Raw genomic sequence first — 26,566 nt, 5'->3', positions numbered from 1 at the left:
GGAATCAAATTGCTCACCAGTGTGAATTCAAAGTGGTTCCATCATTCACTCTTCAAACAACTGCAAAATACAGCCAGTATGCTAGTGTGTAGCAGACCTGGGTTCATTTTATGACCTATATTTCTATACGTGCAGACTATCAAGTCTAATTACTACGGGACGAGAGCGTCCTGTTCGACGGATTTGAGTGTGTGTGTGTGTGTGTGTGTGTGTGTGTGTGTGTGTGTGTGTGTTTGAAATTAAAAGCTAAGGTCTCAGAAACATACTATTTCTTTGTCACTACCATGCTGTCATTTGGTCTTTTACTGGAACGTGTGGTTATTTTATTTCTGCTATGCCCACCATCGCCAGCAGAGGGCGCTCTAGGCAGTATACTGAGCATCAGCCGCTAACGTGAGTAGAGCAGAAGAAAGCCGTCACTACGCGATGAGGTAAGATCCAAACAGAGAGCGCTTCTCACCTGACCTGATAAATGTCATATATTTACAGGTAAACTGTCTTTAAACAGAAACATGTTAGATATAACATCTGTATTCACTTGAGAAGCCGTAGTAACTGTAAAATGTAGACATTGTAGTCGGTAATGAGTTTCTTTCGCGGTTTTATTTTTAAAATGGCGGAGCTCATTTAAATAAATCTGCTGACTAATGCCAATCTAAAAGACAGTCCGGTTCTATGAGAGCTGAAGTTAGTTATATATATATATATATGATTTGAGGGAATGGTTATAGAATAGTTAAGGAATGAGCCTGTGTCAGGGAGAGCTAATTACATGTAGCTACTGCTGTTTGAATGCTAATCGCTGCTAGCATGCTAACGTATTAGCTCATGTTATTAATACTGCTATCCCTCTAAAGCCACGGGTTCAGATGAGAATGTTTTAAGCTATATCTTTGACAAAATAAGAGTTCAGTCAGTATTCACCGTTGAAGTTTCTTTATTAACATTTCTGTGAGAAATGTGTGTGAAGTTGGAATCCTGTATTAGCTATTAGCTTGCTATTTGTGTGTGTGTGTGTGTGTGTGTGTGTGTGTGTGTGTGTGTGTGTGTAAATGTAACGCTGCATTTTGTTGCGCTGCGAATGCTTCTGGCAATGAGTAGTTTGATACAAGTTTAATCTCACTGAAGAAGGTTTATATTTCCACCTGAATCTTTTTTTTTGCATGCCTACAGATGACTATATCTGGTTCTGTCCACGCAGGAACATGTCCAAGGTCCAAATGCTGAGATGTTTGGTCAACCAGCGACTAACTGCGGCTGCTGAGGAGATCGTTGGTCTGTTGGAAAGAACCATAGCGGAGTACGAGGAGGAACTTTCTCGTGCAAAAGAGGAGAACGAGCGAACACAGAGACAGCTGCGCGCTTTTCTCATCCCTGAAGTCCGGTTACACAGAGCAGGTTGGTTCACTGTTTATTCTCTCAGCTTCTATATGACAGAAAAGATGTACACGTTGTTCTCTTTGATAACACCACGTGGATTTTCAGCTTGTTGAATTCTAAAATGATTTATATGTTCGTGGTCACGTCCACGGTTACGTTGTGGCTGCTTCTGCAGGTTCTATCCACTGTTCCTACGGTGGCAGGTTTACGTTCATTAGTCAACTATAACTGCCCACATGATCAGATCTCAGCCGCACTTCATGCAGGATGCAGGTTCTTTGAATACTTAACGATGTTGGTAGTGCCACACTTTTTGCCACGTAAACTATTGATGACCTCATTGCTGCTGGTGCGTTGTCTTTTCAATTTGTGTCGGCATGTGTGTTTGGTAACTGTGCACAGGGAGTGTAAGAGGGAATGATGGCAGGAAGAAAAAGTGTACGTACAGGAGACTATTTGCTCAATACTAAAATGTCTTTGTCACGTCTGTGTGTGTGTTTACTGTTTTCCTGCAGACGTCCAGCAGCTGTTGGTGGTTAAAGAAGAGGTTCCCCCTGAGCAGCAGGAGGGGAGCTCCAGTCTGGACCAGGAGGACCCAGAGCCCCCACACATTAAAGAGGAACAGGAGAACCCAGAGCCCCCACACATTAAAGAGGAACAGGAGAACCCAGAGCCCCCACACATTAAAGAGGAACAGGAGGAACTCTGGACCAGTCAGGAGGGAGAGCAGCTTCAAGGGCTGGGGGAGGCCGATGTCAAGTTCTCATTCACTCCTGTGACGAGTGAAGAAGATGAAGCGGAAGCTCAGTCCTCACAGCTTCATCAACGACAAACTGAACAGATGGAAACAGAAACTGATGGAGAGGACTGTGGAGGACCAGAACCAGATACCGATGAGAAGACTGGAGACTCTTCTGACAGTGATGACAGTAATGATTGGAAGGAGACCAGAGAACCTCGGTCAGGTTTAAACTCTGTGAAACCTGATGAAGTCCCTGTCAGTGATTCAAGATGTGGTGCTGGTGAGAAACTATTTACATGCTCTGAGTGTGAGAAAACATTTAGAACAAAGGGAAATCTGAAGACACACATGAGAACGCACACAGGAGAGAAACCTTACAGCTGCTCTGTCTGTAAGAACTCTTTTACCCAGCATTCAGATTTAAAGTCACACATGAGAACGCACACAGGAGAGAAACCTTTCAGCTGCTCTGTCTGTAAGAACTCTTTTACCCATCGTTTAACTTTAAAGAGACACATGAGAACGCACACAGGAGAGAAACCTTTCAGCTGCTCAGTCTGTAAGAACTCTTTTACCCATCGTTTAACTTTAAAGAGACACATGAGAACGCACACAGGAGAGAAACCTTTCAGCTGCTCAGTCTGTAAGAACTCTTTTACCCAGCATTCAGATTTAAAGTCACACATGAGAACGCACACAGGAGAGAAACCTTTCAGCTGCTCTGTCTGTAAGAACTCTTTTACCCATCGTTTAACTTTAAAGAGACACATGAGAACGCACACAGGAGAGAAACCTTTCAGCTGCTCAGTCTGTAAGAACTCTTTTACCCAGCATTCAGCTTTAAAGTCACACATGAGAACGCACACAGGAGAGAAACCTTTCAGCTGCTCAGTCTGTAAGAACTCTTTTACCCAGCATTCAACTTTAAAGACACACATGAGAACGCACACAGGAGAGAAACCTTAGAGCTGCTCAGTGTGTGATGAAAGATTTCGCAACAGGTCGGCTCTGAAGTTACACATAATTATATTGTGTAATGTGTATTGTACTTAATAAATACAAATGAACTGTTGCCTGTGTCACTTGGTCTTTTGTCCTGTAAGTGGAAACTGATGATGTGTTACTATGACTTAAGTATTTAGTTGCTACATATTGATCTGAGAGCATTTCCACATTTGAAATAAGGTGATGTTGAAAACTTGGTTAAAAGTGGTTCAAAAGTGAACGTTTTTTCGCTGACTATATATAGACGTTGATTAAACGTTCACGTTTAGACCAGATTTCAACGGGATTTCCAATACTGGCTTTCAACTGATATATGTGGATGTGATTTCTTAGTACGCCTCTAAAATGAGGATATACTATTATAAGCACAATGACGAAAAATTGTAGTATTGCAAATCCCGTTGAAATCTGGTCTAAGCGTGAACGTTTAATCAACGTCTATAAATAGTCGGTTAAAAAACTCACTTTTGAACCAATTCTGAACGTTTATTCAACGGTGGGCGTAGACGTCTTTTCAACGTCTTTTCAACGTCTTTTCAATGTCTTTTCAACGGATAAAAGCTCACTGGGCTTAAGAGGAGTGGACTTGTCGAAAGTGAACTTTCTGTCACGACCGTCACTTGAGCTCGTTTCTGACGAAGTTATCGTGCCGTTCTGCTGAGGAGGTTGAGTACGGAAAGTGTTTTGGATAATATGAGCAACAATTTGGACCTGCTCAAAGATCTGGAGCCAAGATTAAGGACCACTGTTTGTATATTCACTGTTTGCCCAACTTAAACCACTGACAAGTAGTTAGTGGATGAAAAAGTATTCAGATCCTCACTGCGGTAAACGTACTACCATACTGATGAAACAATAATCCACTACGAGTAAAATACCTGCATTCAAAACCTTAGTCAAGTATGTTATTATCAGCAAAATGTACTTTAAGTGCAGAAAGTAAAAGTACCCGTGCAGTAAAATGTACATTATTTTCCCCTGACCTGTAGTGCAATCTGAAAATCTCCCCCTGACGTCTGCGTCAGAGCGATATCCGGTTTATCCAAAGACGAGGATTGTGACCAATTAGATGTAGAGATACAATGGAGACTGGGTCCGCCCACTTACTGTCAAAAAGAAAAAAGACTCGCGAGCGAGCAGGTCAAAGTTTCGAGAGGGACTTTTACTCTCCGATGTATTGGTCGGCCGTGAGAGCCGTCAGCTTTATATAAGGCGTCTATGCAGTTTATATGTTTAATCACTTCTATCATGAAATAAAACAATGTATATGTTTAATGGTTATACTTTGAAATCAAAAAAGGTTACAGGTTATAATAGTAATACTTTTATGCTTTCATATTTTTCTACAATCTCTTGACATCCTCTACTCTCCTGTGTTGTGCTTTTGTGTCTTGTTTTCTGTCCCATCTTGTCCATCCTTGACCTGCCCGTTCCGGCCCCATCTTGCCCTGATATGTCCTGATCCTGTGCTTGTTTCTGAGCAGACCAAAAACCCAAAAGTTGTCCCCCAGGACGGCACGCATACATGTCCGCCTGTTACCAGCTTTCCTCTACGACAGGCACCTGGGACGATGCCGCAGATGACTGTGAAAGCAAGGGATCCCACTTGGTGATCTTGAATGATGAAATAGAAGAGGCATTTGTGATTTTTCTTATAAACCTAATAACGGAACTTAAACTTTAACGGAGGGAAATGAAGACGCTGTAGACATCTTAACGCTGATTGGCCAAGACTCGACACGTCACATCAAAGATGTGTTATTGTGAAGATCACGTCATCATCTTTTCTCCCCCCCCCTATAAATACTATTTACAGATCAATGCATCATTAATAATTATATATAAAAGTCCATTTGAGTAAATGTACTTTAAATACTTTTGCTAATGATATTTTTACTGAATAACATTTGTATTACAGTATGGAGCATTATTGTAATAAGCAAAAAAAGGCAGAAAAATAAAAACTGATCATCGTTGACCCATAATGATCATTTCTCCGCTGTTATGGAAAACGTTCTGGTTTCAGATGACGTGCAACAAACTTTACCAGACTGTATCATCAATAAGGTGATATAATAATATAATATAAATCATAATACTGAGAGGCTTATTGTGTGAATGATGCTGCCGAAAGTCTGATTGACATGGAAACCAGTTTGCACAAAGTTGTTTTCCAGAAGCAAATGAATTTATTGAATTTAATCAGATATCAACAGGTCAAATACGCAAGAGATCATATTGCCTGATTCACCTTAAAGTGTACAACAGAATGTTAATATTCATATTTACACAAGTTTATGGACTAAACCCAGAGTTCACATTGACGCTGCAGAGCCATCTGGTGGTAGAATAGACTTTATTATTACAAGACAAACATGTATAACCTTTATACAGGGAGGTGAGAAAAGATGAATACATTAATTCAACAGAGGAGTCAACTATGTTTCCACCACAAATACAGTAATAGTTGTATTTGATCATTTAGGTGTAATAAGAGATGAGAAACAACCTCCCCTGCAGCATGTTAGAGGCCAAGCATCCAGTTTCTGCTTTACTCTTCATGATAATCAAGTCAAATCTAGCAGGTGGTGAAAAAAAAGAAAGAAAAGATGTATGAACTCATTTGGAGACTTTATTAAGAGAAACTTCCTGCATAAACATAACATTAAACCACATCAAACAGGATCGTGACGCTGCTGCGTCTCAAAGCGTCATCATCTCCGGTCCAGCTTCAGTCCTGAGGACCTGCAGGTTTCTTGATCCTCCGAACTACGACCCTGGTTCTTCTTCCTTGAGGTCGACCCGCAGGCCGCGCCTCTCCCGGGGGTCGGGGTTCCCTTCGGGGCGGTGCGGGGTTCCTTCCGGATCGCACGCCGTCCACGAAGCCCTCCACTCCGTCAAACTTGTCCGTCAGCTCAGAGAGACGCTCCTTCAGGGCGTTGAACTCCTTGTAGAGGTCTCCCAGGGCGTTGGACAGCGGCTGGATCCTGTAGGAGGGAAAAATAACTTCCATTACTGAAAGCATCTTACAATGACCATGGGAGAAGAATCTACAACGGGCAGAGATGGATTACTGAATTGACCTATTGGGCACAGGGCCAGGGGCCGTAAGTGTCAGGGGCCCCCTGGCCTTCAGCTACGAAATCCCAACTCAAAGAGACAAGGAGACAAGGAAGAGATTCAAAAAGACTCACCGAAAAAATCAAGGAGACAATGTGACTACAAAGAGACATAAAACAGCTATAAAGAGACACAAAACAAGTACAAAGATACAAACAATGAGACACAGTAACTACAAAGAGACACAAAACAACTACAAAGATACAAACAATGAGACACAGTAACTACAAAGAGACACAAAACAACTACAAAGAGATACAAAGTGACCAGAGACACAAAATAAATCAAAGACAGACAACTGCAAAAATACAAAAGTACAAAGAGACACAACAAGAGGCTAAATAACGATAAAGTATGCATGTCTGTGCCCAGTGGTTCTCGGTCTCATGAACTTCTAACACGAGGAAGCGTCCTCACCTCCCGTAGTCGGGCAGCACGGTGCTGTGGTCATGAAGGAGCAGATCTTTGACCTGCGTCATGATGGCGTACTTCCAGTTGTCTAAAACCAGCGTGAGGTTGGAGCATCCTCTGGTGTTCACTTTCTCTGCTTCAGGTGAGTCAAACAGAGCAGAATGAAATGTAATCGAGTATTCAGAGACGGACGGTTACTCCTGCTGCTGGGCAGAATCATTGAATATATGAAGAAAACATTTACAAGAAAAACAGAAGAAACGTAGAAGAAAAACAAACAAAAGGAAAGAAGAAGTCAAAATAATAATAGTATGAGTTACAACAAGTTGACCTTTTACTGAATGTAAAATCTAAATCTGAGTCGTCAGTTTTGGTGATTTGCAGGACAAAAGACAGACTCGGCTGAAAGTAGTTCAAACATTTTAGACGTATAGATTATATAATATTAATAATAATAAACATTATTTCTTTATCCTGATTCCTGCATGAAATGCAACACATGGTTTGTAGCCAATAATCACAAACATTTACATACAAAAGTGTAAATACCATAAAATATGATTTAAAAAGACAGATTAAAGAATAAAGAAAAACTCTAAAACTAGAAATATGTCTTACGGTTGCGTTTAAAAGCATCAACAGAGTCCTCAACGTACAGTAAAAATAACACCTGAAGTGCATTTATTTTATCTTTACACTATTTAGGACCTGCCGTTAAAACAAGCATAACCATTTAAAACATTTAAAGCACTTTCCTCCGGCTTTAAGGCGAGACAGATCTTAAACCTGAGATTAAGACGTGACTAACTTTAATGGTTGAAAGATTAAACTCATTTATTACTTCACTAACCTTCATTCTTGTAAACCTCTGGTCTGTGTTTCTGAGCAGAACTCAGAGTCACCGACAAGAACAACAGAAGTCCAGCCGTCTTCATCCTTCAACACACGTCTGAGTGTCTTTCACTTTTAAAAAGAAACAACTGAAGAGTTTAAACTTGTCTGCAGTGATTAAACGTAGGACATGTACCTGCAGTGGCAGCTCGGAGTCCAACAGTCCAGTGAGGAGGTTTTCTTTGAGGGTATTCCATCTGGAGGAGGGTCTTCAGTCTCCACCTCCATCAGACAGCATCAAATATCTTCACTTCAAACCTCAAGTCTGTTTCCTATTAGAGTCTTTAATTATCGTTCAGCACCGGAGTAACGAAAGCTTTTGTGAAAATGTGTCAAAACTTTATAACCAACATTTAAGGAGAACAGGAACAAAAACAGGAATATGAACGCTGCGATCCGGAGAGGCGATCAAAGGGTTTACGGTGACGACTGAACTCACACATTCCTGTTCTTCATCTGTTGTCCATCTGCAGTCCTGAGGAGGCCACCAGAGGACCGGACTGGACCGGACTGGACCGGCTCGGATCGCTCGTTAAAAGACCCATCATGGCAGAAACCCTGACGGGGAAACCTGCATCCAACCCGGAGACTAGAACCTCCACTTTACTAGACTGAGCTTTACACAAAGTGTGTTTTCACTGTGGTGAAACTGACACATGCACAAGAATCAAACCCATCAGTCAAGATTAGCTACTTGCATATTTATCTGGAGGTATATTTGTCGGCTCATAAATAACAAGAAGTTGGAGTAAAAAAAGTTCATTTAAAGTCGAGATTAAACGTAAGAAAATACTTTTAAATTATTTTAGATCAAATCTTCGGTCCTAACCAAGAGAAAATCTCATTATTCGTATATTTATAAAAAATGTTATAAAATGTTTCACGCGCTACATGTCAAAGACAAAATAAACAAATTATTAATATCAAAGCAATAAAATAAATTCTTCAAATAAAAATAATGTTTTGAATGAATTATGAACAAAAATAAACCTTAAAGATCACTTTGAATGATTTTAACTAAGATTATAAATACGGTTTGGGGAAGATGGTGAAAAAGTAAGTTGAGAACTACCATCGCAAAGGTGCGCCATGTTTTTTTTCACGAGCCAATCAGAGCAGACTGGGCTTTTTCTGGAGGGGCTCTTAAAGAGACAGGCGCTAAAACGACTGTGAATAAAGGTGTAACACACAGACGGCATGAGAACAATGTGTTCTAAGAACATTAAAACATGTAACTATGGATCTAAAAATGAGCATCGGACGCCCCCTTTAAAATGTCCCGTGTTGTCCAAACTGTCCTAAAATAAAAGTGATACTTTGGTCTTATGGTTCCCACTAAAAAATAAAGTGTTTCATAATCCTTCTGTTCTCACTTGTTTATTATTCTCCTAAATGTGCAACAAATGAGAACTCCAAGTACGTACTTTCTGGTCTATTTGGCCGAACAAATCAAACAAGATTATCTGCAATAAGAACTCTTTGTTTTTGTTTTTTTATTATTTTGTCTCAAATCCAGGCGAGCAGCGTTCGGGCTCCTCAGCGAGCGTCCGGCTGTCGCTCCAGGAGAACGCTTGCTCAGCAAATAGAAAAGGAAAAGGTCGCCGATAGAATCCGATAAAACGCTCTCGAGAACTCAACACGGAGGAAAGAATCACATCACAAAAAACAAGCAGTTTTAAATGAACCTACAACTAAAAACTATATTCTCACTTCATCAATGGAATCACTGTCAAGCTCATGAATAGATCTGCAACCAACGACTCCTCAAGAGGCCGTTTCAATGACAGAGTGTGTAACAGAGTCACAAAGTTGTGCGTGTGGGGAACAGAAAGGTGAACGTTAAAGTGTTGACGAAAGGTCTGCAAACGTATCGAGGACGAGGGGCCGCGAGTATTTAAGTAAAGGGAATGTGCAGCTTGTTAGCTTTGTATTTCAGCATCAGTGTCATTAGTGATTTAGGGTCAAATGTGTCGGCTTCAAACCCACACTGGCTCCTCGTGTTATCTCTGCAATGCTGTTAGACTTCATGACACCTTTACCTTCCTACACAGCATCAGTGTGTTTCTGCTGAACGGGGAAATGTCAGGAACGCGACGAGCGTCGACGTCGTGCAAACCAGAGATGAAGGTTCTCGATCCACCCGTCCCGATACATCTGCTGCCGACTGAGATACGTTAACGGGTTCGTTAAATGTTTTTTGTTTAAATTGCAACTTTGGGTGAAATGAGTCTTTGAGTGAAGTTTGCTATTTTTAATGCCCATCGAGGAGCGTTCAGTGCTCTTCACATTGTTTTAGGCGCCGACGACGGACGCCGCCCACTCGTCATCCTGCTCACCGATGTTCAGCACAAGACACCGGACGAGACGAGTCGGCCATCTTTGAGCCCGTGGAGCAGCAGAGTCTTTGAGGGCCGAGCGATGGAGAGACCCCGAGGGGCCACATCAGCAGAGGACGAAGAGCACCGGCTGTTTCTAGAAGCACCTCGCGGCTAAAAACAGTGAGTCAGTGACGATGTCGTTTTTATCAGAGACAGAACATACAGCTGAGAACATAAGCTACATATTGTACCCGCTCGAGTTCAAACCACAAAATCCAAAACGCTACAACTCCAACAAACCAGCAGGAGATGTTGAGGAGTCATCACTCATCGGTGGAGGACGAGCGAGGGCCGAACAGTAATTTAATACTGAAAATATAAAGTCTCCGTCGGTGGAATTACTCTGCAGCTCTTCAAAGAGCTTCCAGGTCTGAGCTTGATGAGGATTGTACTCTTAGGAGACCAGGACCTATAAAGACCTGACCGACGCTGGAGATTCTAAATGTAAAGCTACAGTCTGATAAAAAGCAAAAGAGAAGCTCAATTAAATAACAGCATCATTCCTCAAATGTATTTATACACAGCGAGAGTGAGAGGGGCTCTGATGTGAGAGATCCAAACACTCCAGGATTCATGTGAGGGGGGCTGATCATTCAGGGGGGGGGGGGGGGGTACAAAAGAAACACAGTCTGGTTTTATCTGATTTACTTGATGAATTCGATGTAAACGAGTGCATCCTCTGGACAGACGCTCCAACGGGAGGCCAAAGAAAACAAAAAAGTGTGGGGGGAGGGGGGGGGGGGGGGGGGGTCCGAATCTCGCAGCTGGTCCTGGTGCAGCGATGATGTCACTGGCGAGTTACGAGGAGGGGGGCGGGGCATAAAGATCAGGGTTCTTCCTTTTTTTTTTTTAACTGTGGGGCAGGCTGCACATCTCACAGAGCTCCGTGCCGGGCTGGTTCATGAAGGTGCAGTGGAGGCAGGACCACATGGCGGAGGACGAGGCCGGGACCGAGGGGCCCCCCATGGCCCCGTAACCCTGAGAGCTGGAGGGCTGCCCGCCCACGGTGCCTGGAGGGACGGGAGGGGACAGGAGGGGACAGGAGGGGACAGGAGGGACGGGTTACACCACTCAAAACGACTGATTTAAACTGTAAATGAGCTGAATGTTTTCATATAAAATGTTCTGCGGCGACTTTAAACTGATGGTTTCGTCTGAGCCGCTGGGCCACACGTTTGGTAGTTTCTCTGGATTCAAGAGGATCCATGAGCAGAAATGGAATTTAATATTTTCACGAATCAGCAGCAAAACCTTTGTTCTACGATAGAGAAAGATCCTCTTCATTATTAGCAGCTAACGCAGCAATAGAGCAGTCATACTTAAGACCATTCTAGACCTTTTTAACCTCTTCAAAACTCCAAAACTAAGACATTAAACTGGATTTAGGCAAGAAAACTGTACATTTGAGATTATTAACCCTGTGGATGTCGTGCACAGACTGAACTGGGATCAGGTCTGGTCTGGTTCAGAGGGACTTACTGCACAGCTGCTCGATGGTGGCCCACTGCTCAGACTTCTTCCAGGTCTGAGCCAGATCTTCGTCAGAGGTCCTCACTGCGTCTAGTAGCAACCCGATGCTGTCCTAAAGAACCAAACACCACACACACATCACTAGCATCTGGATGTTATAGAGAAGCTGCTCATAATCGGCCTCTTTTGATCGTCATGATGAAAACATTTCTCACACCAGTAACCGTCTCCAGCCTGGAGGAGAACGTTATTCTAACGGGACAAACTGAAATGGAAGCGTGGACCTACTCTCAGAGGCATGACTTCATTGGTGACGAGGAAGAGGAGCAGATGGAAGTCCGACACGATGTCCAGGAATGCCGTGGAGGTGGACTGAGACAGGTACGTAGCTAAACTGTGGAAGTCCTGCAGACAAACACAAGAAAACAAGCGTTTAACTTCCTCTGAGCTCATCCGAGTGAGTTTTAGTTGAGGTGTCGAAATGATGTGTTTAACACGAGCCGAAGAGATCTTAACGTTTAGTTCTCTGATATAAAACAGGTCAGTGAATCTAGAACACTCGTCCTCCTTTAGCTCAGTGGAGGAGAACGCTTTGGTGGAAAAAGAACAAACAAGAATTTTGCTTCTTTCAGGATGAAAATGTTTTCAAACTTCTTTGTGTTCAGGAAAAAAAAATCTTTAAACACAAATAAACTATATTTGACAAGATAACGTGTGAATTCATGTTTTTACGCCACTTCTATGAGGTCATTGTTTAAATGTCGTGACTGGTTCAATCAGAGGTTTGAAGTCTTACTTGCGTCTCTCCCAGGATATCTCGGTTCTCGATGGGGAAGCGTTGTGTGGAGCAGAAGGTGTACTGGGGGTCCTTTGGAAAAGTGGTAGTTATCTGTAGAAGAAGAAAAACACAATCAACACACACACACACACACACACACCTGCTGACAATAGAACAAATAAACCCTACTCACATCTATGATGAGGTACTCCACAGGAAGAGGCCGAGCTAGAAACGTGACATCATTTCCAAACTTGTCTTTGTCCTTTTGGATGAAAGGAGGAAAAAACAACAACAACAACAACATCATCGTCATATCTGAACCTCTGGAAAGAAAACATCTGGATGGACCAGACTCATAATACCTCGACAGCAAAGTAAGCGTCTGGATGTCGCTGTGTATTCTCAACCACATGAACCATACTCCATTACGTGCCGTCATTAATACTCTCCTAACGCAGGTCGTTGCTCCGTGGAGGGCTCACCTTGTAGAAGACGTCCGGGACGTACTGCTCCGAGCAGGACTCTTTAGCGAAGCCCAGCTCCGGAGCGTCTTTGCAGGGCAGTAGGCACTCGTCTTTCACCAAAGCCATGCACTGATTGGACACCTGATATCCCTCAAAGTGCACCTGGTTGTCTGGACCACCTGCACACAGAGAGAGAGGCAGCAGCTGCAGTAAAGAGGCGGTCGAGCAGCAAACAACATGATTGAACCATTATTGTGTCGGTGTGCTGCTCTTCGTCGTCACACACGAGGCTCATTAGCAAACAGACGACGTCTGTACACAAAGGGAAAGTAAAAACAGCTGGCAGCGGATGAGTCGCTGTGACGTCATTAAAGCTCATTAAAGCCAATGGCAGTGATGAGGTCACCGCTACCATCAGGTGGTCTCTTTGTGAAGGAGGGAAAGCGTAAACTCTTGGCCTCCATCCCAACAGAGCATCTGGTTTGTGTTGCGCTTCTAACTTCTTCATGTCCGAACTGGATCATTGCAGCTCATGTAACACGTATTCATTCACACCACATGTCGTGGTTTAGACGATAACTACGGTATGAACAGGAAGAGTTAAACTCATAGTGAACTAAAACGTACCTGTCGCCACCACGGTGACAAATTTAGAGCCAAAATGTCCGTCTCGAGAGAGTCTGCAAGAGTTTGAGTGTAGATTCTGGAAGTATCCGGCTGTGATGCACTCCTCCGCGCTCAGGTAGTGAGACTCCTAAACAGCAGAGGGGACAGTGTGTAAACGTGGGGGGGGGGCAGCTGTTACTCTGATGAACAGGTGGTCTTTAGGGGGTTCATCCTCACATGGTTCCTCACGAAGCGGACCGTTCCTATCCTCGTGTCCTCAGACAGCAGGTCAGTGAAGATCCAGCCCACCTGGAGACCACGCAGAGCAACACGCACACAATGAGTAGAAGCTTGAACGGTTTGTTAATCTACAAAGAAATGCGAGCGTTTTACGATGTCGCTTTTCTGCTGCACAGATGTGAATATTTGTCTTCTATGAAAATAAACTGAACACAGATTTGTTTCAGACCGTTGGTCAAAACAAGAATATCTCTTCTCTGGCTTTGGGAAATGATTCTGGACATTTATTTCACAATTTATGACATTTTTAAATGATTAATTGTGAAAATAATCAACAGATTAATCAATAATAAAATAATAGTTGCTTAATGAAGAATAAATCACAAAGGAGAACACAGAAAGAACCAGCAACTCCCACCTTGCACAGGCCCAGTTTGGCAGCGATTTCGTCCACAGCAGCAGCTTTAGGATCCTCCACCAGCTCCAGGCTGTTCTGAGTCGCATTCTGAAACACAGACGAGACGAGAGCGCTCCCGTCACAGTAAAACCAGAAGAGCGCTGAGCACGCTCAGAGGCGTTAACGCTCGCCGTACTGCTCGCTGCTTTATTCTCCTAAAGAGTAGAGTCAGTGATTCATTCACAGTGAACGGCTCACCTGTGGCGGCTCGTAGATGGCGGCCACCTCGGCTCTGATGCCCAGCGGGATGTCTTTGTGCTCGGTGTAGCGGCCGTACAGGTAGCCCATCCTCTGACTGCCCGTCTTCCTCCAGAAGTCCAGGAAGCGGTCGGCGATGGTGTGGTTCTCAAACATGATGTTGTCCACGTGTCTGTATTTCTGGGAGAAGAACAGAGGAAAGCTTCAGGCTCATGAGCAGAGGTTTGTTTCTTCAATCACAGACTCAGCGTCTCTCTGAGCGCGACACCGAACACATCGCTCCTTCATTAAATTCATTTAAATAATCCTGCTTTAGATTATTCATTGATAGAGTTGGTCCTGATGTTGGTCCCGTGTGATTTTTCATTCTTGATGTGTAGTATTTTGGTCCTTCCTTCATAAACTTATAATTTAAACATTGATTTATTTGTACGACGCTGAGAGATGTAAAGCACTTTGGTGCCATATAAATAAATAAGGTTTATTATTATTATTATGATGATGATGATACCTGTCTGTTCAGTGTGAGGGCACTGGGCTGGCACTTGGTGCAGATCCCCTCCGGCCAGGGAGGGTGTCCCTCACAGCCCGACTTGATCTTACAGCTGATGTTCTCCAGAGCGGCAAACTTCCCTCTGCAGGAGACAAAGAAACACTTAGAACGGAATGTAAATATGTGGATCTCCACTGAAAATAAAAAGGAAGACTTCTCACTTATCAGCTCCACCGGTCAGCTTCCGAAGGTATGCGTGGAATGACATGTGCTTCACTGGAGGGTCGAGGTGATTCAGGTAGTCTTCGTCAAAAGGCTGATAATAATAAAAAGGAGAAGAAGCCAGTTTCAATCTGAATAAACCTGAAAAGCATCACAGCCTCAGTTGAAGAAACAAGAATACATTCTCTCACCTCTAACGGTACACAGTGCACACATTTTCCAAGGGAACCATGGTGACATCTGTAAAAGACAAAGACAATCATTAGTATCTGATATTTGTGTTTGTTTCGGGTGTTTTCCTCCAGCTGCTCTCTTTCTTACAGCTGTGGATCTTTGTTTCTGTAGATCTTTCCGTCTTGCTTGGTCAGATACTGATCGATCTCGTCCTCCTGGACCTGGGGCGCTGAGAAGGACCGGGGGATCATGGAGGACGAAGAGGAAGAAGAAGAGAATGAAGAAGAGGATGAGACGGACGGTTGGGATGAAGAGGAGTGCGGGGTGGCAGTGTCCATGACCTCCGCAGAGGAGGAAGAGGATGCTGAAGGGACCAGATACAGCATGTCGCCGTGCCTAGAGAAGATCAGAAAACAAGTAACGGGTGACAACGTGCACGGCGGCTGTTGTTCCTTTAAGCAGATACATCGTCACTGATTATACTTTTAAAAGGTTACTACAGGTGTGTCTTTACAGTGACTCAGTTATAAAATAAACTTTATTAGCACTCAACGACACGGTTCGCTCTCACTTACTTGATCTTGAGCAGGCTCATAGTTTTGTTCTGGGAGAGGATCTCGTCGGTCTTGTTGCGGTTCAGGTAGACAGAAAACCCGTTGGAATTGAACCCGAACTCTTTGCCCACCTGAGAGAGAGAAATGATGCCGTGTGCTGATTAGACCGGATGAAAACATTCGGTCATATGGCCGAAAAAATGAAAATACAGCTAACTTTCATCCCCATGAGAATCAAAATACACAATGATTTAAATCAGTCTCAGCTGTTCAGCTGCTTAAAGTCTCAGAAGCTTTATCTCCATGTGCCAATGAAACAGCTGCATGTTCAACCGATGACAACCACTCGTAGGCTACATCCACACTAACATGTTTCAGATTTAAAATGGGTGGGCTGAAGTCCCTGTCGAGCTGGAGAGCATTCTTTGCTTCAGTTCGTTTACAGTTTCTTTGTGAACTTCACAATAGTTGTGCAGAATAAAATAAGCATTGAAAAGATAAGTAAAGTCCTTTGTTTTGTGTCCATCGTCCTCCTCAAAGCCGCAAACCGTGACTTCAAACGTCCGCTTCGTAGGCCGGCCGGCCGGCGCCGCTGGACGCGCTATTTTTAGCTTTCTTCCGGCGGTGTGACGAATCAGGAAAGGACACGTTGTGACTGCTAGGACCAGATCAAGTAATGAACGTCTGTGTCATCGTTTTTCAAAAAGGTCCACGTATCTGCCCGTCCAGACTAGACCATCACCCGGGAGTTTTCAAACTAAAACAACGTCAGCAGCTTTTTTTAAAATGTCTCAGTTTTAGGGTCACAAGGTAAAAGTGATTCCTTTTAAGACAGAAACATAGCGGGGTGGATGTGGCCTTAGAACAGAAGAAACTCGGTTTGTAGGAAGAACTTCTGACGTCGTCACTTGAGGTTAACTTTCAACGCACATTAGTGAACTTTTGTAACGTTAACATAAGAGCACAATGATTATCTTGGTCATGATGACACTTAATACAGAACACTATGCCTAAGACCGCTGCATGTGACATCTAAACCAACAGACAACCACAGACATCTACCACTGGATCCTCTTCATCTTTTAAAGTCAGTGCTGGTAAAACAGTCAGAAGCACTAAAGGTTCTCTGAAGCCACACAAAAAGAAAACCACTGTAAGATATTTTGACTGTATTCTGGGTGAAACTTTAGACTGTAGACTGATGAGACAGGACATCATGAGTTTCATCCGTTCTGTCTCAGCTGCAGAAATAAAAGCTCAGACTGACTGTCTGGTTTTCTATTCCCACCATCGCTGGCTGCAGGGAATGAAGACTCCCCCCTACATTGATCTGCAGGCTACACCATCCTAGCTTAACACGGATGCATACATTTTTAATGAGGTGCTGCAGCAATGCTCCGCTGTGACAGGAATGCAGTTTTATTTAAGGTTTTTAAATTGATTGATTCAAATGCATTTGTAATTATTTTTTGTGCTTATGTATGAATATAGGTGCGATGGAGCCAAAGTTAGAAAGGATTGCTCTTACAAAAATACAACGATTCAGGACCAAATCATCCGTTCTGTGTTGATCATTCCCTGTAGTGCCTGGTTTGTAAACCACAACCTGCTACGCAGCCGTGATAACAAGTGAGTGAACCACTACGCTCCCCGGAAAGCCACGCGTTAATAGTGGAGGTAAGCCGACCACACAGGAGCCGTGCAGGACTGACCTGCTCTGGTACTTTCTGCACAGCTTCTCACACAAATGAACAATGGTCGGCCACAACAGCCAGAGAAACACTAATATTCTTTGTGACAACAATGCACGTGTTGACGCTTGCATTACTGTAGAAATAGTGCCTAAAGATGAGGTGTACATGTTTAGCAAACAGAGATTTATGCATAAATTGACGCAATAATTTAGCGTTTTTAAGGAGTCCAGAGTGTTATAAAGGTTAAATGACTTTTATTATTGCATACAGTACCTTCTTTAAAAAAGCAGCAGCTGTCTCCCTCTTGGTAGAAGCAATTTTCTTCATCCCATCTGGGGATTGTACCCTGACGATCTAAGAAAACAACACAAAGACATGAGCGTTAGTCAGAATCAGAATCAGCTTTATTGGCCGTGTGTGTGTGTGTGTGTGTGTGTGTGTGTGTGTGTGTGTGTGTGTGTGTGTGTGTGTGTGTGTTTGTGTGTGTGTACGCATACATGGAATCTGACTCCGGTTTTCACATTGCTCTCAACGTACATACATAGAATATACAAATAACAAATATTTATATACATAAAACAACGACATTAAGACAAAGTAGGCCAGAGAAACTAATCATAAACATTTAACTACTATGTACAATATAAAAATATATTGAAGAATATATATGAAGATAAAGAACAACAACAATGACAATGGATTTGGGATATTAGTGCAGAATGAAGAGGTCTAAGTAGTCAGAGGTCTAAGTACCTCAGAGGTCTAAGTTACTCAGAGGTCTAAGTTACTCAGAGGTCTAAGTTACTCAGAGGTCTAAGTTACTCAGAGGTCTAAGTTACTCAGAGGACTAAGTTACTCAGAGGTCTAAGTTACTCAGAGGTCTAAGTACTCAGAGGCCCAAGTTACTCAGAGGTCTAAGTACTCAGAGGCCCAAGTTACTCAGCGGTCTAAGTTACTCAGAGGTCTAAGTTACCAATTCAGACAACTGGGATCCTACAAAGCTCAATTGTTAGCTAGTTAAAAACTAAAATAACGTGGAGATATTATAGTTTAAATATGACTTTACTGTGGTGTTGGTGTCAGAATATTATGACAACGATGACAATGCATAAAAAAAAGTAATGTTGACATTAACCTCGGAGCATCTCCTGTTAAACAAACAGCTTCTGTATTGTGACATTAAGATGTCGACGTTAAACCAGACAACGTTAGCTAAAGCTGTCACAAAGTATCACTTTTAATGAATCAACAACATATTGTCCTCCACTAAATATATATATATATAAATATATATATTATACTCTGGCTAATATTTAGCTAATAACCTGTGCATGCTTAACAAGAACCGAGTGATTTGTATTCTTGAATGTGCCGGTTATGTAGCTTTATTATTCGGATGTCGTAAGCTAAGCCAAAGAGCTAATATTAGCCGGGTTAGCTAAACAAGGCCCCACTAATAGTCACTGCTAACGTTAGCTACCAAGCTAATTCTGCTGCCTCATCACTCCGGACTTCGGGCTAACAGGCTAAGCTAACGTTAGCCGAGTCGACCCCTCATCACGGCCGTTAGTACAACACTCCGTCATACTTACAATAATATCCGCCATGTTGCCGATAGATATCGCTGCGTTAGTAGACAGAGACACTAAATATAAATTTCACGTAGCGTTGCTGTCAGTCAACGAAACTCCATCCCACAACTCAAACACTGGGTGTTGCAGACATTACCAACCGACCGACCGTTTCTCACACCGGTCCCACACCGAAACGAGCACGGCCGAAACAAGCTTGTTTTTTATCGTTCCACTTGTCATTGTAAATGTAGTGGGTACATGTTGTACTACAACTGCAATGGAGAGGACATATCATTTTATTGACTGGAAATGTGTGGCCCTGACTTATAGAGATACATCTAGAACTTCATCATTTTAGCGCCTATTGTACTCACATGATAAATACAATTGTGTTAAATACTATCAGAGACACACCAGCAGTACTGTTTGGGTCCTGGGTCTCTGGGCATCATTCATATCATTTGTTTAAGCTGTAGTGTGCACTGTAAGTATGACATGCTCAACTTTAGCAACACCACTACTTCATTTAGGTCTATGGAGAGAGGTGATGTTCATATAGTATAAAAGTAAGAATCCTCCTTTTCCTATAACTGTCATATATTTTATATAAATGAGTTGCAATAATCTTAAATAGTTGTGATGTGATTGCTGTTGTTTGTAATCTAATATACATAGTAACACTACTATAATGTCATGATATGGAGAGCTGATATATGATATTAAATAATGTTACATACAATATTATATAATGCAACCTACATTTTCTTCTGGTATTTGTTGTGTGGGTTGTTTTTTAAGTTCTTGAATATAATTAACAATAAATGTCAAATAATATTTGGCTTCTTAGAGATCACATCACCCAAACCTACTGTTGAAAAACTGTATGAGAGCAACAACTATCAAACCCAATATACATATACATACATATATATATATATATATATATATATATATATGTATATGTATATATATATATCAAAATACACACTCATAATCTCAGGAACCATTTTGAATAATAATGAATAATAATAGATAATAAATAAATCTCCACCTTCACGTTCCTGTTTTTATGCTTTATTTTTCTCTCCTCCTGTAGAGAGGACAACGCTCCGTCAAACATCAGACACTCTGCACACATTGTAAACATAATTTATGAAGACAAATCCAGCAACTCTTCCATCACCAGGCAACAACATACAGCAACAGCTTTGTTATTATCTTCTCGATTTGAAGTCAGGATAACAGAAAATGAAAAAGGAAAAGCTAAATGTAACTCAAGCTGTGCTCGCGCTGATCTCATGTGAACAACAGATCGGTAATTCTTCAACGTCTCAACATGAACAGAGCGAAGCATCAGTGACGATGACGAGGACAGCGGAGATGAAACGATGAAGAACAGATGAACGTAACACTGAATGATGGATGAAAGCTACAACATTGATCTTAAAGACACAGACACACAGTGAAAGCGGTAGGAATAAACATGAAACATATACATTAATATTAAACAGATAAGAAGGGAAATCAAACACAAGCGAACACAATGATGAAGCAGAACGATACACACTTCTGTCGGGACATTTATTCTCTTCTCAGCTGGTTTTTAAGATGTGAACACCACATGCATCTATGATGGAAGAAGATTTAGAGGAAAGACATAGCTGGTGGAGATGAATGTATCCTGAGGGAAAAGAGGGATATGATGAGGACCACTGAGCTCAAGCTGCTGTCCGTCTCTACAGAATTCAGATTTTTGCATTTTACTCGTCCGGCGTGGATGAAGCAGGAACCCCCCCCCCCCTCCTCTCCCACACACACACACACACACACACACACACACACACACACACACACACACACACACACACACACACACACTCTCCACGGGTCTGTCTCTTAAACTCAACGTGAGGGGCTGCCTTGCTTGTTTCATGTTTTGTCCGTGAGAAGATAAAAAAGAAGAAAAAGGGAGATAAAAAAGGAAGAGCAGTGAGAGAGGAGAGGAGGAGTTTAGAGATCGAGTGAGGATGTGAGATGCTGAACGTGAGCAGAGGTCGTGAACTCTCGGGTCAGAAGAAGAATCCCGTGAAAGAGGGCCGGTGTTTTTTTGTAGATTTCTTTTTCTCTTTTTCCATTTTTTTTGTGTTTGTTACGTTTCGTTGCGGTACATTTGTGTGGACAAGTTGGGTTTGAAGTGTCCGGACGTGTCCCGTGAATCCCGGCGGTGAAGGTGCAGGAAAAGGGCTTCAGATGATGCCGTACTTGGCCAGCTCGTTCAGCTCCAGGTGGTTGAAGGCCTCCCAGGGGCAAATGACAGTGATGTCTGCAAAAAAAACAAAAAAACAAGAGGCAGAGGTTATTCAGATCCCACGCAGATCACAGCAACCCATGAGCAGCCTGAAGGGAACTCACCTGTGCCTAAGCCCTCCATTCCCGGGATGTCATCACCAAATCTGAAAAGAACAAAACAATTACACACGATATTTCTAAACCTCAAAGGAAGAAAACAAAGTGCATCATGGGAGACATACCCCTGGATTCCCTTCTTCGGAGGCTTGCTCTTGAACTGGCGGGTCTGCCGCTGCTTGAACTTGGGCGGGCCCTTGCGCGGGGTGGCGGGGCCTCCGGTGACCCGGGTGGCCGACTTGATTTCGGCTTTGGGCGGCTCCAGGTTCATTTCTCAGCGGCTGTGGTTGTCTTGTGAGCAGACTGCTGGCTTTGCCTCTCTGAGGGGCGGTCGTCGTGATGAAGGCCTCTTTCATTTTGAAAAAGGAAGAAAGACTAAAGTCGGTTCCATGTTGGGATGAAGTGTTGGTTTCATGGGACTGATAGCGCACGGCCGCTGTCACCTCTGTCTGACATTACAGACATTAATCCTCTCACTGATCTGACACCAGGACTTACACTCACATTTCACACTGATTGAATGTCTCAGGTGGACTACCTTGTTCTGTGAGGATGACCCAATTTCCCATAATCCCTGGCTCAAGTTAATAAGGACCCCCCCCCCCCCCCTTCTCTGTTTCAAGCTAAATGTAATCTCATTAGAGAAAGGACAACCCAGAGATCTGCTGAGCACGCTCTGAGGGTCTAAATGATCAATCCGTCCTGAGCGAGGCTTAACACAGCGGCTTTCTATCACAATGAAGGTGATGGAACATTGTTCTTCATGCTGATTTTGTGCTATTTTTCTTCCATAACACGTCTTCTCTCAGGCGAGTGGAAAGAAAACATTTATTTTACTACTTTGTCTGTTTACGTCTGTAGATTTCTCCTAAATTCACCAAAAGTTACCATTAGATAACGCCTCATTTGCATATTTAAACATAACGTTTCAGAAAACGTGTAATACATTAAACAATCCTCTTAATGTGAGTGATGAAGTGGTGAAGCTTCATGGTGACATCTATGAGTTCATGTGTTGACCCTCTTCACCTGTAGAGTCTCTAAACGTCTGTAATGAACTAAACGTCTCTTTAAAGGACGTTTTCTCTCAATGAGTTTGTTCTCAGACTCTGATGATAAATCTTCAGCAGCTCTTACACACCAAACGTTACACGTTCACTCCTCTCTGTGTGCTGAAGGTTCACACATCACTCACACACTCATCTATACATTTATTAATAACAACATGGAGGACATTGTTTAATGGTTGTTGACAGTATTTTCTGATTTATGAAGTGACACAAAGAGATATTTAAAATTCCATTTGTAAAAAGCTTTGACTACATGTCAACAAAATGAAACAAGGTAACACACAATTAATAGGATAATGCCTCATTTGCATATTTAAACATAACATTGTCCACACTGGTAAAACATTCAGACTTTTCATGTCCAACAGTGACGCTGCAGCCACGTATTACATCTTATAATCTGTAATTCTTCCATCAGACAGCTACTTCTTATGATATTTGAGAATCTCTGTCTTCTCTTGAATGAAGGAAAGTGTGTTGAAGTCAACGAGACCCTTTGTCCTCTCAACCATTCTGTTTCTTCTCCATCTTTTCAGATCCTTTCCGCTCTAAAGTATAAAGATTGTAAAGCTCATAAATCTCCACTGACCTCCATCGGTTCTCTGATTTTGTTCCCTCTGACCCTCAGTGAGTGTGTGTTGGTGTTGGCGATGTGTGGCGGAGCGTCTACTCACCGGCTGCTCGGGAGCAGGACGGCCGGACGAGTCGCTGTGAGCGCAGCAGATGTGAGGAGCTCTACGCTGGGCTCGCTGTGAGGGCCGGCCGGGGCTCAGGGCCCCTCTTATATACGCTGAGCCGGCACCAGATTACAGACGCGCCCGCCTCCCGGCTCCTCATGTCAACGGGCCTCGTGTTTGGGGGTTTGGGTCCAACAAAGGGGAGAGTGTACAGATGTGCACGGTCATCGGAGAATCATTTAAAGTCAGTTTTCTGGATGAAAATCTGTGACATTAGCCAGTCTGCTTTATTTAATGCCTTAAAAGCTGTCGTGCTCTCACATGAGATGGTAATAATAAACAGTCACCAGCATGAACACTGAGGGTGATGAGGTCTATGAATGTCTTGTGCAGTTTATATGAGTGATATAGAGCTGATGGTTTATCTTTAGATACAAGATGCTGTTTTTATTTATATCATTTTAAGTTTGAGTTGTTCATTTGTCATGATCAGACATTATACTTCACTCTCATGACAGCAGACAGACAGACAGATTTATTTAACAAACAACTCGTATAAATAAATTTAAAATACATAATCAAAATATACTCTTAAATATAATGAAGATCAGAAAACACAAATATGTTTTCAACACTTCAGTTCAAACTTCTGATAAATAAAACAAAATGTGCAAAATGTGCTTCATGACTAAAGCACCACGAAGATAAATCAAAAGAGTTCAAATAAACCAAATGGATTTTCTAACAAGGCCACAAAAACATAACCAATGTTATTAAAAACATAACTAATGTTAATAAAAACACAAGTTATTAAAAACATGCACTTTTAAAATGCCACCACGTCAAGCACCTCATGAAATAAAGAACAGATTTCTGTGACGGTTCCACCAGTAATGAGAGGAAACAGGAAACACTGAAGGAACACTTCCTGTCAGTAACAACACTCACTACTAACGGCTGACATCAGGGAACCAGACGTCACTCAGAAACAGGAGAGATCAGCCAATCAGACCAAACACATCTCCAGTTATTCAAACTTATTGAGGAGCAACAGTCACATGGAAACATTTTCACAGACTGAAAGTCAGTTTAGAGAAACTTTCTGCTTCAACGTTGACCGTTCTAACCTCGGTGCTACTGCTCCATGACGGATTATGTTCATCCTTTCAGGAGAGCTCTGCTTCACTTTTACCTCCAGATGAACTGTTGGTTTGTTGTCTGATCACCTGACTGATCCTGTTTCCTGTCGGGCTTTGTCGTAGTGATGTCAGCTGTTCAGAGTAGAGTGATATCAAAACAAATAGAATCGATGGATAAAGTCACTATAATAAGATCCTGCCAGCTTGTGTCACTTCTCTGAAATATTCTGCAGAGGTGACCAGTGTGAGCCACCGGAGGAGGGAGTGATGAGATGAGGAGGTAAAAGCAGTGACTGCAGCGTGTCAGTAAGTGATGAAACCGTTACTACGAACGCTCACAACACTCAGCCGACGCTGTGGTCGAAGCCGCTGGCAGTGAAAGCTTCCCTCACGTCTTCTTCTTTAAGAGTCGTATCTCCATCTTCAGGTAAGTTTTAAGGTTCTCATCCAGGACGTTCTCCTCGATGGCGGCGAGCGCCTGGTCCCCTCCGTCGTGGTAGTACGCCAGCAGCTGCTCCGCGTGTTCGATCCACACACAGTTGTGGCAGCCGCTCATGCAGCAGTGGGTGGGAGCCGGCGGCGGACCGTCCTCAGGAGACCAGGGGGAGGCGACGGGGCCGGGTTCTGGTTCAGAGCAGTCGGAGGAGTCCGTCGGCGTTGAAGGAGCAGAGGAACCCGGTCCAGGAGAACCCGGTCCAGCAGAGAGGCTGCGTCGGCCTCTCCTCCACGACGGCACCGGGCAGAGATGGGACCGATGTCTCGTGTGCAGCAGGGAGAGGATGCACAGCTGAAAGACAGCACGATGAAAAATGATCATAATCAAACTCTGTCAACACTCCATGCAGTCATGTATTCTCCTCTTCTAACCGGTTTATTTAAGTATTTAAATCTTTGATAGGTGGCAGTTAGAGAGGACAGCGAACCCATCACTATGCTGCAGCTTGTGCTCTGAGCACATGTCAATAAAGTTGAATCTTGAATCTAAAGTTCATGTATTTGTAGGTGTAAGGGAGACAGGGCTGTGATGTCATTGTAGTTGAATTGTTTGTAAGTTTCAGTAATATTATATTTCAGTTTAACTTGCAGCCATTACTATTATCATCTCACACATAACTCTGTATAATTAATCAATTAACGTTAATGTATACTGTTAATATTACCCAACAGTGTGACCCTTCGCTACCGTTAGCTTAGCTACCGTTAGCTTAGCTACCAACCTTCTGTAAAGACAACGACGACCTCGCCACATTTACACCCACACACAGCATCGTCGCGGTAAACACGAGGCTCGGTTACGCGTCTGTGTGATTCATTTTCTCTGAACTGTAGATGTTATAAAGTTGTTTTCCTCCAGCACGTTAAAATCCACCGCAGCAAGCTAGCAAATCGTCCCGGACTATGACCTTTGTGTGTAGCTATAAACAAAAACGTTGATTGGCGCCCTGGAAATAATGTGACCAATGAAATAGCACTATTCTGAATGTAAACCAATAGAAAGCGCAGAACAGATTTAGGGGGCGGTTCCCAGAAGACGAGCTGCATTATCAGTCTGTGTCCAGCAGGTGTCGGTGTTTCACCTGTTTGTCCTGCGTGATCTCACAATAAAGATCATCACACACATATCACATCAAGCGATTACTGATACTAACGCCATATAAATAAAATATATCGATGAATATCTTAAACTATATTATAATACATATTATTTACCCTTTACTCAATGATATATGATCTGATAAGTGAGTTTGTGTGGGTTCATGTTATTTTGTATTGTTGCAGCTGAGAGGAGTGAATGTGCCTCACGTCATCAGCTAAATGTATAATTCAGCCAAACAGACTCAACACTATGATCGGGGCCTATTTGTTTGTTTTTCCTTTATTTCCTTTCTCTGTGTCAATATGCCTATGTCACACATTTCATCAATGACTTTCCTTGACGCAGGTTTTTATGGCAATGTCATAACAATAAAGGCATTTTAATTGTTTAAAAATAAATTGCTTTTGTGTTTTTCTGTCTTCATGTGTCCGTATCCAAAGAGCACCTCAAACAAACTCTATTTGAGTCCAGGAAGCCGCCCTACCCAAACATTAGTTTTTTTTTTAAATCAAATCTTTATTGTCCTGCAGAAAGCAAGAGTTAAAGCACACAGTCATCACATGACACCTCGGATTATCACATTTAAATGTAAAAACTCAGAGAGCAACAACATTCATATTAGAAATGACAATTGACTGTACTGTAACCGCATAAAGGTGTTTATTTGAAAGTAATATATATATATTAAAATCATTCTGTAAATGTCCTTTTCTAACCGTCTAGTTACTGACTAGTTCAGGATCTAAAACAACCGTCAGGACTTGAGACTTTCAGAGGAACTGATATGTTTCCCACACACCTGTACTGAAGCTGAGATCATACG

At 42.6% G+C, this 26,566-nt stretch overlaps 4 protein-coding genes across 4 annotated transcripts; all 4 read right to left on the bottom strand.

The window, feature by feature from the left end:
• Positions 1–5,858: 5,858 nt before the first annotated feature.
• Positions 5,859–7,627, bottom strand: LOC306713305 (uncharacterized protein; the record flags this gene model as incomplete). Its single annotated transcript, XM_079182958.1, has 3 exons — positions 7,509–7,627; positions 6,665–6,794; positions 5,859–6,114 (listed from the first exon to the last, which is right to left on the bottom strand). Exons 1-3 carry the CDS (start codon positions 7,591–7,593, stop codon positions 5,859–5,861), a joined length of 471 nt encoding a protein of 156 aa, XP_079039084.1. The 5' UTR covers positions 7,594–7,627.
• Positions 7,628–10,756: 3,129 nt separating this feature from the next.
• nploc4 (NPL4 homolog, ubiquitin recognition factor) lies at positions 10,757–19,019 on the bottom strand. The gene is made up of 17 exons (XM_079183102.1): positions 18,873–19,019; positions 17,554–17,634; positions 15,608–15,717; positions 15,180–15,428; positions 15,050–15,098; positions 14,858–14,952; positions 14,655–14,778; positions 14,144–14,323; positions 13,907–13,993; positions 13,486–13,557; positions 13,270–13,396; positions 12,661–12,821; positions 12,369–12,440; positions 12,194–12,286; positions 11,686–11,802; positions 11,407–11,509; positions 10,757–10,937 (listed from the first exon to the last, which is right to left on the bottom strand). Exons 1-17 carry the CDS (start codon positions 18,885–18,887, stop codon positions 10,777–10,779), a joined length of 1,896 nt encoding a protein of 631 aa, XP_079039228.1. The 5' UTR covers positions 18,888–19,019; the 3' UTR covers positions 10,757–10,776.
• Positions 19,020–21,100: 2,081 nt separating this feature from the next.
• pde6gb (phosphodiesterase 6G, cGMP-specific, rod, gamma, paralog b) lies at positions 21,101–21,531 on the bottom strand (the record flags this gene model as incomplete). The annotated part of the gene is made up of 3 exons (XM_079183272.1): positions 21,101–21,177; positions 21,267–21,307; positions 21,386–21,531. 3 exons carry the CDS (start codon positions 21,529–21,531, stop codon positions 21,101–21,103), a joined length of 264 nt encoding a protein of 87 aa, XP_079039398.1.
• Positions 21,532–23,311: 1,780 nt separating this feature from the next.
• oxld1 (oxidoreductase-like domain containing 1) lies at positions 23,312–25,527 on the bottom strand. The gene is made up of 2 exons (XM_079182226.1): positions 25,364–25,527; positions 23,312–24,933 (listed from the first exon to the last, which is right to left on the bottom strand). Exons 1-2 carry the CDS (start codon positions 25,412–25,414, stop codon positions 24,535–24,537), a joined length of 450 nt encoding a protein of 149 aa, XP_079038352.1. The 5' UTR covers positions 25,415–25,527; the 3' UTR covers positions 23,312–24,534.
• Positions 25,528–26,566: the final 1,039 nt, after the last annotated feature.

The sequence above is a fragment of the Pholis gunnellus genome (genome assembly GCF_910591455.1).
Source record: "Pholis gunnellus genome assembly, chromosome: 21".
Classification (NCBI taxonomy): Eukaryota; Metazoa; Chordata; class Actinopteri; order Perciformes; family Pholidae; genus Pholis; species Pholis gunnellus.
This window is presented reverse-complemented; position numbering and strand designations above follow the sequence as displayed.